Source organism: Schistocerca americana, chromosome 2, assembly GCF_021461395.2.
Source record: "Schistocerca americana isolate TAMUIC-IGC-003095 chromosome 2, iqSchAmer2.1, whole genome shotgun sequence".
NCBI lineage: Eukaryota > Metazoa > Arthropoda > Insecta > Orthoptera > Acrididae > Schistocerca > Schistocerca americana.
The window spans coordinates 656,834,267-656,848,003 of record NC_060120.1 but is presented as its reverse complement, the minus strand read 5'-3'; the positions used below and the strand labels follow the sequence as shown (position 1 = coordinate 656,848,003).

At 37.4% G+C, this 13,737-nt stretch overlaps 1 protein-coding gene across 2 annotated transcripts in view; it reads left to right on the top strand.

Annotated features, from left to right (window-relative positions):
* LOC124589845 (male-specific lethal 3 homolog) overlaps positions 1 to 13,737 on the top strand; it is a 108,508-nt gene that overhangs the window by 56,154 nt on the left and 38,617 nt on the right. The window contains exons 6-7 of one of the 2 annotated variants that reach the window (XM_047131604.1): positions 7,472 to 7,612; positions 11,072 to 11,190. In XM_047131604.1, the coding sequence (XP_046987560.1) occupies positions 7,472 to 7,612; positions 11,072 to 11,190 (260 nt within the window). The remainder of the gene's footprint in view (positions 1 to 7,471; positions 7,613 to 11,071; positions 11,191 to 13,737) is intronic. The other variant, XM_047131605.1, reaches the window with a different exon arrangement.

Below are 13,737 nucleotides of genomic sequence, written 5' to 3'. Positions count from 1 at the left end.
TTTCAGTGTACGCACCTCCACTATGTTGCCTTTTGTAATCAACAGTGGACAGTGATAACTTTTCTCTACAACACTGGACTGTGATGATAGTTCTATTCAGGGATAAATTTTATTCATTCTGCATCAACACTTTGTAGCATGGCAACATGGAACAACCCTCTCTACCCCACCAATGAAAGCAGTTTCCACTCCCACTATGCTTAAAGTAGACTAAAACAATCTCCCTCTTTGCTAATGTTGCTTTATTTTTCTGGGCATGTGTGCTACCTGCAGACGTCAGCTTCTCTTGTATGAAATATTGTTTACCAATTGAAGAAATTTTCAGTAGGGCGATTTCATCTCAATTCATACAGGTAAAGAGTGAATGTGTCTCATCACTATTTCAAACTTTGCTGAAAAAAAAAATTATGTTGAAGTTCCGCATGACACCTCTCTAAAACTACCAATATTGGGATTTTGTGGTTTGCTAAAACTCTACAGACCTCTCCAAATGAGAGCATTTGTGAAAATGTTGTAATGAAAAGGAAAATTGAAAATTTGTAATAAAGAAACCAAACTGATAAAGGCCAGAATTTATTTCCAATAAATACTTTGTTCCCAATACTAAGATACATGATTAATATACGGGGTGAGGCAGCTAAGTCATAACACCCATTGTATCTCCCCGCCTGTAATAGATAGGAAGATGCAGGGACAGGGGCTACTTGAATAAATCACATTTCATGTTTGTGCTATTTTTTATTAAGAGATATGAGGCCATCTTTGGTTTTTTCAATAAAACCGTATGTAAAATTTTAGCGTAACATGATGGGCTTAAAAAGATGGTTTCAAATATGTGTATATCACAATATTTAGGCGAATAGTTTTTGAGACACAGATATGGTCTTGTATTGTGTTCATCCTTCGAAGTGATATTGTCCAATGCGACCTTTCCTGTCTACCACTGAGGAACTTATAAGGGAAGGCATTGTTTTCCTGCTTCTTGATAACGCCGCCAGGTGACGCACGAGGTAGCTGGAGAGAAGGGTACAAATGTGCTGCTGGGGTAATGATATATCGCATCTCCTTCACAATTTCTTGGAGCCGACATGTACACAAACGAAGAAAAGTTAAATATACTTCTAGTGTATGGTGAAAGCAGGAGAAATGCTGTTAGAGCAGGTCTTCTCAACCTTTTCAGCTGGCGGACCCCTTCTTCAGTCGAAAATCCATGGCGGACCTCTAGTCAGGCAAGAGCACAGTAACTTAAAATTTCAGAGTGAAACCCATGGGAACTGAAAGTTTCTTAATGGATGTGCCATGTTCCCAATGACACCCCCCCCCCCCCCCCAAAGTACCAATAGTCTCTGGTTTAGAGATGAATGAAAACAACTTGAAATTAACGACCCAATTTGAATTCCCACTGTACCCAGACACTTACTAGTGGATTTACTCCCTTTGTTCAACACACTATAGCCTGATTAAAATTACTTGGTAATTGAAATTTCACACGATGGAGCTGTCTTCCTCCAAGAGCAATCAACGTCACGTCCAAACTGTTCGTTGTTGACAAGCTGCTACTTATGGTCTGTTTACTTCCACTATTTGTCTACTGTTGTGTAAGGAGCATGCATATTTCATAACAGTCGTGTGTGTGTGTGTGTGTGTGTGTGTGTGTGTGTGTGTGTGTGTGTGTGTGTGTGTGTGTGTGTGTGTGTGTTTGGGGGGGGGGGGGGGGTTCGTGAAATCCGAAGAAAAATGTTCAAATGTATGTAAAGTTTTCCTTTGGTTATCCTCCCTCCTCATTCATTTCAACTGGAAACTTCCCTTGTTGTGAAGGCGATGGAGAAACTGCACCCTTCTTCGATGATCCCGACTTCAGCCACTGATCCATGTTAGAAGTAATAAACTGGTCAAAAATCGACTTATGAAATAGGTAGTGCACTGACAAAGCAAGTTCAACATTTAATGATGCCTGGAGCCGCATACGTGCCAGCGAGCGCTGGGATTGGTCAAAAAAGCTGGCTCTGTGCATGCGTAAAAGGTTTCAACGCATCTAGCGCCGTGAGCCGGGGCACAAACGATCCCTGTATTGTTGCTAAACAGTTGATCAGAGAAGCCACATTCTCCGGCACTAAACTGCGTATACGTTCTCACTTAGGAACCGCAAAGGCTGCTTGGGGATACAACTTGAAGTAAAAGTACACATGTTTCTCACACGAAAAAAAATAGTGATGAATTTGATTTTCACATTTGTATTCAATAATTTTACTCATTATTTTACATGATTTGGTGAAAGGTGGGTGCGGACCCCCTAGAAAGAGCCAGCGGACCCCTAAGGGGTCTGCGGACCACAGGTTGGGAAGCCCTGTGTTAGGGCATTAAAGCGATATAGAGAGCTGTATCCTGATCCTGATCATGAGCATCCTATGTGTCAGCTTCTTGCACGTATTTGCAAGAAACTACTTGAATAGGGATCATGGAACGCCATACAGATAACAGGACAGAAAATTGCAACTGGAGAGATACATGAAGAGGGCGTTCTAGCGTTGGCGCGTAATGACCCTACTGTTTCGTCGTGACCTATTGGCTCGGAATGTGGTATAAGTCAGACAAGTGTTCTACGCATTTTGCACCGGCATAGATTTCACTCGTTTCACCTCTCATTACATCAGGCCTTCTCTGGTGTGGAATTCGAACGGCGCCAAGAATTTTGCCAGTTTGCTCTGCAGTGCCTAAAAGATGATCCAATATTTTTTTCAACGGATGATTTTTACTGATGAAGCAACTTTCACCAACCACGGTAATGTGAATTTGCATACTATGAATAGAGAATCCTCATTGGCTTCGACAGGTATAGCATCAGCAACAGTGGAGTGTTAACATGTGGTGCGGCATCGTCAGAAATGTCATTGTGGGTCCATACGTCAGTCTGGGAATACTAAATGGCAATAATTATGCACAGTTCCTGCGAAACGTTCTGCCCATTTTGCTGGAAGAGGTACCACTTACTACAAATCGGTGCATGTGGTTCCAACGTGACGGCTGTCCTGCTCACTCTTCCGATGTGGCTACAGAGCTGTTACATGAAAAGTTCCGAGATTGTCGGATAGGACGACATGCTGAAGTGAAGTGGCCAGCCTGGTCTCCTGATTTGACCCCTCCTGATTATTTTATATATACACGCTCGCAGCCATTCACAAATCATTCGAACGGCGACTACAAATGTGCATTGCAGCAGAGGGGAAGCATGTTTAGCCCATGCTACAGTAAAGTTTTGTATCATGTACAGTATGTATTTCACATCTTTGTGTGTATTTGCTTCATATTGTGATCAATAGTAAATATTTTCAAATAAAAAAAATACATACGAAATAATTGTGACCAATAAGGGCCGCTCTATTTACATTTGTTTTTCTGTTACTTAGAATGTATTAACATCTTGTAGTATTTTAATACTGTATGTTGTATACTATTTTGGTGTCACAGTTGTCAAATGACTGAATAATATTTGCGTGACATCATCAGTTAAGTATTGTACAAAATATTGCAGTATGTATTACTGTTGTCGGGTAAATGGACATGTTTGTGTAAGGACGGACTCGTGGCGTTTACCATGTACTCTACACAGCAGGAAAGGTCGCATTGGATGCTGCCGCTTCTAAGGATGAACACAATACGAGAACATATGTCTCTCAAAAACTATTCGCCTAAATATTATGATGAACACACATTTGAAACAGTCTCTCTTTTTAAGCCCACCATGTTGCGCAAAAATTTAACATAGGGTTAAAAAAAACTTATCTCTGCAGTAAAAAATAGTACAAACATGAAATGTGATTTATTCAAGTAGCCCCTGTCCCTGCAATTCACTGTCCAAAGGGCATCATTGTATCTATTACGGTTGGGGAGATACAAGGGGTGCTATCTCACCCTGTATACACACTTCTGAGGTTTTTTTTTCTTTTTTTTTTTTTTTTTTTTTTTTTTTTTTTTTTTTTTTTTTTTTTTTTTTTTTTAAATAAACTATGAAAACTTGTAACTATTTTAAATTTCAAATTTAAGTTTTGAAAATATGAATAGAATGTTAACTGTCTTTCAAAATGATAAAGTTGAAGGACTGCTAACTGTCAGCTATGATACAAATGCATGAAATTCTTGAACTGTCAAAATATTGGTACATAAAGATAAAAGAATCTGAAACTTTTTGGTTCCTTACAAATTATTTTCTCCAAAACCCTCATCCAAAATTTTCTAAACATTTAATAGTATGTTAATTGGTCATAGTACTTGGGGACTGTACAATCAGAGTGGGCAATACTTGTCTGTACAAAATGTGAGAAATTTTTTACGTAGACGTAGCTCTACTCTTGAGGTCAGAAAATCGTGGACACTTAAAATATTTTAAATTGATCTCTGATTTTTAAGTAAATGTCATGCTAAACTCGTATTTTTGAATCAAAATAATTACTTAGAGCATTATAAGGGAGTGGGAAAACAATTTATAATGTTGTTCAAAAGCATTTTACAACAAAAATGAGATATATAATATTTATTTTTTATGATATTATTCACATATTATTACGGTCTTCTGTCACGATTGTACTACTTCCTGACTTTCCGTGAATTAGTTGCCTACAATGTAACGATCAACACCGCACATTTGAAGGGAGTTTTTTTTTGCATCTACTTCTTATTGAACTTGTATAACCAAGCTGAATTTGCACACGGACAAGGATGATCCAAGAAGAGCAGTTCTTGGGAAATGGGAACTGCAGACTGATCTTCTGATGATGGCCATTTGAAAGCATTAGCAGGAACTTGGGGCATCATAAAGGAGACAGTTATATCTTGCAGCTCATGAGACACATTATCTGTCCCATCCACCACTGTTTGTCATACACGCAAGAAATCAAGTGGCTCAGTACAAAGTCGTTCAATGTGTGCTGTGGTCTCTGCGTTTCATACACAGTAACAGGCTGCATTTTGTGGAAAACCGTTCTTGCAATGTGTATGCCACTCCAGGATGCAACCCAATAGTGACTTGATTCCTACCATAGGCTTCATAGCAGAACACTCTCCTCGTTTTTTTAAATGGAATTCCCTTAAGGTACTTTAATTCAGAATTAAAGTGTTTAATGTCCATTACTAATGTTGATATGGTGTGCACAAATCCAGTAGCATCTCTTGTAACATCAACAACTTCATGCTGGATGTTAAATCTTGTTGCAAAATGTTTACGGAGATGTCCTACCCCATCACATGCCCCTTTTCCAGGACCTGTTGGTGAAAATACCTTCTTTGTGTCGTAATTCCTGTACTACAGTGTTGACCACGCAAAGCTGAAAGCAGTTTCTAAAATGAGACGCTGCACCATCTGTCACATACATACGTTTAGGAAATGCATGGCCTCTAGATGCTATGTCATCAATCATTATGTTGACAGCATAGCACGCATGTGCACTGTCGTGAATGAGATCATCACTGACATCAGCAAAACAGTGTGATGTTCCAAGGAAGTGAGCTACACATGTAAATGTTGATACTTGCGATGTGTGCCAGTGGTAACTTTGAATTTGATTGTAGAAAGCAACAGACCAGTTCTCAGCAAATTTGAAATGGAACTAATGTGTCAGTATTATGTGATGTGACCGACTTTACTTCTGCTGTGGCCTGTCTTTGAATCCCCGCGATATGATGGTGAGCTATTGCTTTTATGACACAATGCCGAACTTCTATTGCTCTACTGTCTTCTTCACCAACTCTCCTCCCTCCCACAATGTGTAAGTTACGTCACTGTCAGTATCCTGAAGATGTTAGGCTTAAACAGTCACCCCTTCAGCACCAGGACACATTGCACACGCCTGCAACCAACATTTATCGTGCAGCTCTTGACACGTATACACAAAAGCACCAGGTCCATCTCTGTGTACTTTTTTTCTGTGACGCTGCCGAAACAAACAAGTTTCAAATTAGTCCAGTAAATACATGTGCTTACTTCCTCCACTGGTTGGCATTTTACCCATTTTGGTCATAAGGAGTAGAATTTTGGGACCAATTTTTAAACTCGGGTTCTCCTTTTTCATTAGGAGATATGCTTTTCTTATTGATCTTGTCATATATCTTTTACCTTTTTCATCATTTTCACTAACAGAGATTACATCAGCCTAGTTAGGACTTTGCCTGCTGCAATGTTTGCCATCACATAGGTAATATTCCATAGCAATAGTAAACGTATCATCTTGCAATAGATGCCCACAGTAAGGATCTGGGCACGTCCAAATACTTTGCTCATTCTTTATTTTACGAGATTTTGAAATCAAACAATTTGAGGAAGTGGGTTTGTATTTCTGTATCTGCTGCTTAGAGTAGCTACCTGGTATCAGTGTCAGTAACTGTAACTTCTCAGTATAAGTGGGTGCTGAGATAGCCGTATTCAGATTTTGAAACGACGCGTTACATGTTGTGGATGTGTTGCTACCATCAGGTTCTGCACAAAGTGCATCTACATTATCCACTTCACAAAGTTTTGAAGATGTTGCTTGTGCAAAACTTGTTTCAATTTCTTCCACTTTCCTTTTTGCATACTGTTTTCTTCTTGTGCTTTTTACCTTTCCTGGATGTTTAAAAGGGGGATATAGTAGGGGCTACAGCAGAAATGGTAACATTCAACGCATCAACAAATTTACACCCAGGGATATAAACACCTCACTTTCTTCTGTGTTTTCACATTCCGGTGATGGTGATTGTTCAGGTGGTTTGTCACTAAATTTCTCCTTGCAGTGAGTGTAGCAATTTGTGCGCAGTGGGTGTGATGTTAATGCTGTTACTTGGGGACCAGGATATTTCTCTGAGATACCTCTGACAGATTTCAAACAACTGTGTTTTTCACTTTTCTTCAAAGTCACATATATTTTGTCTCTTTTTCATGGTCCACACACCTCACTCTTCCACAGCTGTATTTCCTCACTGACATTGTATCTAACAAACAGTTCAAACTGAACACACAACTCGATGTAGAATGGTTTATGTGCAAGTTCTCGCTTGTTTGTTATAAACTGAAGAGTGCTGGAAACAGTGTTGCCAACATGCATATTTTACGCGAGAAATTCAGTGATGATGCGAAAAAACTTCAAATTTTCATCTTAAATTTTATAAGTTAAAGGAAGCACGTAAGTGTGTGGTTGTAAATTAAATTTCAACACGCTAAGACGGAGCGTTCATGCGAAACATCTGCCAGGTCTCCAGTACTTTTGGTTTAGTAGTTACGCTTGTTTGTTCTCTGCTGTTTTAAGAGTTACTTACAAAATATATATTTTTCAAAGGGCTGTACCATTTACAAAAAGTAAGATGAAACGAAAATGCTTTATGGTGTACAGGTGTAATGTATATTTTTTTTCCAGAGGAATTCGTGACCCCAAGTTGATGTGACCTGTAAGCTTTGAGATGAAATCGTCCAGTAATTAAATGTGTTTTGCCCTCTTTCTTGCAGTATAAATATATGCAAAGAAGTTGCAGATGGTGTAAGAATTTATTTTGACTTCACTCTGAGTGGCCTGTTATTGTACAATGAAGAAAAAGACCAATATGAACAAACTCGGAATATGAATATTAAAAGGGAGACCGATCTGGGGTAAGTTGTGTTTGGTGTTCAAAGCATAGTAAAGTATTAAACAGCTGCTTCAGTGATCTGATAATGTCCTTAAATGTTAAAAACTGGAATTTGCTAACAATGGTTTTTGCATGCTGTAAAAAGTAACTATTACTAACTTTGATTTGAGGGAAAATTGAGGGCAGAAAGATCACTGCTAATAGTAGTGACTCTGTGATACATGTTACTCTGTGATTGTGGGCTCCAACATGCTGACTACATTTGCCTGCAAATCAATTGCTAGAATGCAGTGGATGCTCATAGTTTACTTTTCATGCTGAAACGGTTGCACTGAAACAATTCAAATCTTCCAGAATGTAAAAAAGGAAAACAAAGCAGGTACATTACAGCATTAAATGAAGTTTCTCTCTGTTCCAATTCGCGGGATAATTGTCTACTTAATTGCTGTGTAGTTGGTTCCTCAGACCGTCTGTACAGACTATCGAAGAGAGATTTATTGTTGAGGTAACATTTTTCTCTTTCTTTTTGTGTGTCAACTATTTCTGTCATCACAATTCTACAAAACAAGGGAAGTTAAATTGTGATCACCATGTGAAGAGATTTGTAGGCAATGGAAACAATCCATCCTTGAAGGGTGGTGGGGGATTTCGTCTTAATTCTCAGGGGTGTCTGACTTCTAAAGTACCAGAGGTTTACAAAAATATTCCATGGAGATACGTTATTTATTCATTGATGTTGATCAGTCAAGCTGTTGGTAACTGTGTGTAATGGTTACTTCAGTAGGTGACATCAGTTGCAAAATATCCCTCCTCAGGCCTGTGAACAGTTGTGGATTTAATTAAGAATGTGATGGTATGCACTGATACAGAGTCCTGAAACAGTCATTCTTCATTCTCTTGATTCTGTCTGCATGTGTTCAGGTTTCTGTTCACACTTAATCAAATAATCACTTGAAAAAGGAATTTCATACAGACTTCATAATTTGTTGTCTACATCAAAACGTGCATTATGCTTGCATAGTTGTGGTGTGAGTATTGTTAATGCACTGTGTGTCAAAGACAGCAAGGGTGCAGTTTTAATAAGCAGCAGTGTAAAGGCTCAATGTGTTTCCAGCATGAGATTTCACTCTGCAGTGGAGTGTGCACTTACGTGAAACTTCCTGGCAGATTAAAACTGTGTGCCGGACCAAGAGTCTAACTCGGGACCTATGCCTTTCTGTGAGGACAAGTTGTGAGTCATGCTTAAGTAGCTCAGTCAGTGAGCACATGCCTGCGATAGGCAAAGGTCCCGACCTGAAGTCTCGGTCTGGCACACAGTTTTACTCTGGGAGGAAGTTTCAGATCAATGTGTTGTCCTGTTTTTCGTTTTAGCGCTTAGGATATAAAATTGTTGGTTTAAGCTTTCTGTTCTGCTCTCACAGCAAGCATTTATTTTAATTTGAAATGGCTTTTTGAATTTAATCCAAAGAAAATAGGTGGATGCAGAACACCTTCCATTTAGTCTTTTAGCATTTTGTTATATGGAACACTAACTTAATGTACTCTGGGTGGGTTAACATTTTTTGTGTTGGATGAATGTTAAGTGATCACAGATAACATTTGAATGTTGGTAGGAGTGCTACAGGTCATAGTGTTTCTTGCAAATCAACCCTCTGCATTTTCATATTGTCTGCGTAGCAGTAGTTAATTTATTGTCAGTTAATGTGTAGTTGTCAGTTCTGCTTGTCTTTGTATGCAGCATCATCCCTGATGATGATAAAATTGTGTGTGTGCATGTAGTTTTTTCCAATACTTACAGTTGTGTGCATACTTAGTAATTACCATGGTCAGAACTGTAAGTACAGTGGATGTACCTTTGGTGAGACTTTGCATGGTTTTACTTTGGAATGAAAATATACTAGTAACTATTGCCAAAACTGTCACCACTCAGTGGATTTTGAATTCTGTCTACCGATAGGTATGAAAATAAGATTATTGAGTTTCTATATTATTCAAGCTGAAGCTTGCCAGATATTGCAATTTGTCGACAACTGTCAAAGAAATTTAGCCATGAAGGTGAAGACTTCAGCAACACACTATACTCGACCAGCTGAATATTTCATTACTGTTGCTGAGGCAAGAATAGATCATTTAAATGCACCAACAAGAGATTATTGACTTCCAGTAACATGAATGGGCCACTTATCAGAACAAGCAGCCAGTTTATTTGCGAAATAAGCTCTTCCAAGTTCTATTAGATATCCTGACCCCCATTAGTTGCGTACTTGGAAAAAACCACATTCTCAGAAATTTGTTACATAAAAATCTTGTTTGCCATTTCCTATGAAATGTTATACAGCATGTGCAATTTCCTTATACAATATGTATGCTTCTTCATCCTGAAATTTTAAATTTTGAAATTCAGATTCAGACAGCTGAAATGGTCTTTGTTTGATTTAAAAAGAAAAGGAAGCTTTGCACTACTGTCATTGAACACTCTGTTTTCACCTTGACATGTACTATCAAAATGGTGATAATCAGACATTTCGTTTAGGTGCCAATTTGTGGGTAGGAGGAGGTTATGTAGCAAAAAATATTAGAATGTTAAACCAAAAAGTGAAGTTTATTTTCCTAAAACGAACAATGTTGGAGAGATTGGCTTTCAAACTATTACATTGAATGATTGTTGTGATAGAGCTGATATTTAGTGTAGATTGGAAACAATGAAGTGTGTCTGAATAATTATGTTTCCATGTTATTGAACTGGCACTTTAATGTTATATGTATGAATCTGTTGCATGTGCACAAAATCTGTCCTCCTAAGTGGCATGTGTAATTTTCTGATGCAGTATATGGCTCTTAACTTTGTAATTGTTTCTCATCTGTAGAATTTGAATTCTTGAATTCCATTACTATTGCGTAATCAAAACAGCTTCAATGAAATTTGTAGCTTTCACACCATCAGCATACATTTAAGTCATACCTGGTACAATATGTGGTTTGTAGATGGAGTTTTCTGTTAATTGTATAGCCCAGTTTTCCATTTAAAGAAACATTTGAAGTTTGTAGCTCTGCCTCTTTTTCCTCTCTCTAGCAGAAGTTATTTATTGTATTTTCGCAAAAGATAAAAGCTTTGCTCCTAAATACTAATAACCATAACTTAACATAATTATTTTGCAGAACTAAGTGAATAAAGAAACAGATGATAGATTTAAAGTTAGTTGAGAAACTGAATAATAAAAATAATATTCTTCCAGAATGGGATAGTTATGGATCAGGCAGGGAATGCCTGTTCATAGCCCAAGTTCTGTGTGCATGATGTGTTTGATCTTAACTCTTGGAAGGGGGCATCAGTCACTTAAGGGTGAATTCTTCTGCAATGGAGAGAAAAACGATAGCAGTGATGCATAATTTATTAGAAAACTTTAGCCCTTCTGCATAAAAATTCTTGTATCAAAATTTGAACAAATTGTAATATCTTACACAGTTGTGTATTTATTAGGATATATGCTGCAGTTGATAAAGATGGAGAGAATGCCAAGTTCCGTCAGAGTAATGTCAGTCATTTGAGTGAACCAAGCACCAGCCATTTGGATGAAGTTTCATATGATAACAAATGTGGTTAGTATGTACTTCAGAATAATCACTTTCCCATCATGTGTATGATCAGGATGTGTATACTAGTGTCATCGGAAATAAATAATTATGTTATAAGAAGTTAATAGCTCCAGATTTCATTGGAATGGTATTTCATCAGTACAGAAAAATAAGTTCTGCTCCTTATAGTTCAGTACTAATGTATCCATGAAAACATTCCATCTGCTGTTGGGTTAAACTTCAGCTCCTCATGTTTTCAATGATGGAAAGAATTAATGTGCGCACAAAAATCTATTTCATAAGTGCAGACTTCTGATTATCAAGGTGATGCCATTTCAGCTTTAAACTTACTATTGTCAGGTGTCTTTCTCACGTTTCAGCAGAATCACTTGATTTTGCACTTACCAGAATTTTGTATCAATGATGTGGAGTAACCGTTGAAGCAGGATATTTTTTCAGTAAAATTAAAACAATAGGCTATTTTTCTGTGTTAAACATATGGTTTATTCTGGTTGATTGTAACATCTAAATAGCATTTATTGTTAATATTCTCACAAAATGTTATTTTTATGTAATTGAAGCTGAAAAATCTTTAAATATCAAGATCTGGTCACATTATCGAAAACCCTCTGTTACTGGCTGATGCTCTGGTGATGTCACAGGCTATGAATAAGACGAAGCTATACTTGGGTTATAGTAGCATTAGCTGAAGTTAGGGGGTTTTAACATACTTTTACTGCAAGCAGTTTATCTGTTTAGTGGTGGAAAATGCCGTTATAACTTTAAAGTAACAATAGAAATGAATTTTGTGAGCACTGATAGTGGAAACCTTGCCAAAGTTGATGTGTTTGTGCTCCACCCATTTAGAGCGGTGATATGTGCAACAATGGACCTTCACCTGCTTCCTACAACATTATTAAACTTGCTCAAAACTAAGGAATTGTAGAAGTTCTGCAAAAGGATCCATATATTATAACTAGATTGTTAAGTATAAGTCATGAGTTATGACCCAAAGCACAGCAGAATTATTCTTGGCAATATTTAGTGCTGATTTCCTGTATAGAAGATACTCAGATGAGTACTGCACATGTCACACATTGCATAGCACAACACATAGCATGTTTGACTCCAGTGTAAGAGGTCATATGTTCGAAACCTGGGAGGATCATATATTTCTAAAAGTTTATACACAATACAAAAATAACATTAGCAAGAACTGGTTGTAGCAGCTGTTTAGGTCGTAGGCCGTATTATATATGGCTTTGCATTAGTCTGTCTGAGAAATGGGCAATAGAGGATAAATGCATTTACTTTATAAGAAAACAGTTCACTTCTTTGGAAAGCATTGCTGGTAGAGTGACGATATCACTATATGTCCACAGTACAACAAGGTAGACTACGAGGTCGAGGTGACACAGACGTAACGGCTCTGATGTTTGTGAGTGTAAACTAATGTTAGCATCTGAAAAAGACTTACTTCATCTTTATGTAAGATAATGAAACTGCAATGAAACTGCAATGAAACTGCTGAAGTTTAAACAGTAAGGATCATAGCTAGACAGTATGAAGATGCAAACGTTGTTTCTAATAAAGTAAAAAGTGTGTGGTCACCTTGACTAAAAAATATCTTTTTGAACTTGACTTGAGTGAACAGCTGTTGAAAATGTGAGCACATGTAAATAGCAAGGAGAACACAATAATATTCTGTTGTGTGTGGTGAAGTTTAATTGTGATTTGGTTTTCATATGAAGGGACATTTTACAAATAAGTTAAAATGTTCTTTCGTGTTACATTCAAACCAGTGAGTGATCTATGGACATTGTCTTATAAAATTCGATGGTTTACTTCTCTTAACAACTGAGCTACCGAATGACTGCAGTGTCATTAGTTAAAACGTCAATTTTCACTAAGTTTAATTTCCTTGAATGATGCTATTCTTTGTTGTAACAGTGGGAGAGCATATCTTGGAGATAAGTCAACGTTAACTTCACAGCGCAAGACATTTTTAATTAAGTTAGTGAACTTCTGTGTCAACATGGTGGCAATTTGCCAGTACAGTGCAACCACATTTTATGCATCTTCTCATTCTATGGAACAATCGAAAACAACTTTTCAGGGATTCTTGTAGATGTATTTTTACAGTATGGTACTGAACACCATTTGTAACGTAAATTCCAAAACAAGACATCACTGTTAATTACCATTATGACATTAGGAGCAGTGATCTAGCCAGTGACGTCCCAGGCATCACATGATTCGAATGGAGTGTTTTAGTGGGTGTGTTAATTATTTTAATTTCATTTCCGTTTTTATAAAAGATAGTGAAATGCAAGAGGAAAAAACGGCATGTTGAGAGCATAAAATGACATAATCAGTCACGTAAGACAATTTTCAGAAAAGTCAAATTCTGTATTACACCATAAAGAAATTCTTTATCTGTAAGTTAAGGAATTGGGGATAAAATTATAACATACATATTTCAAACAGCTGTTCATTTGATAATACAGCTGACATACAGTAAAAATTACTATACAAAATCCCAATGTAAGAAAGTTTTGGGGGTGCAAGACC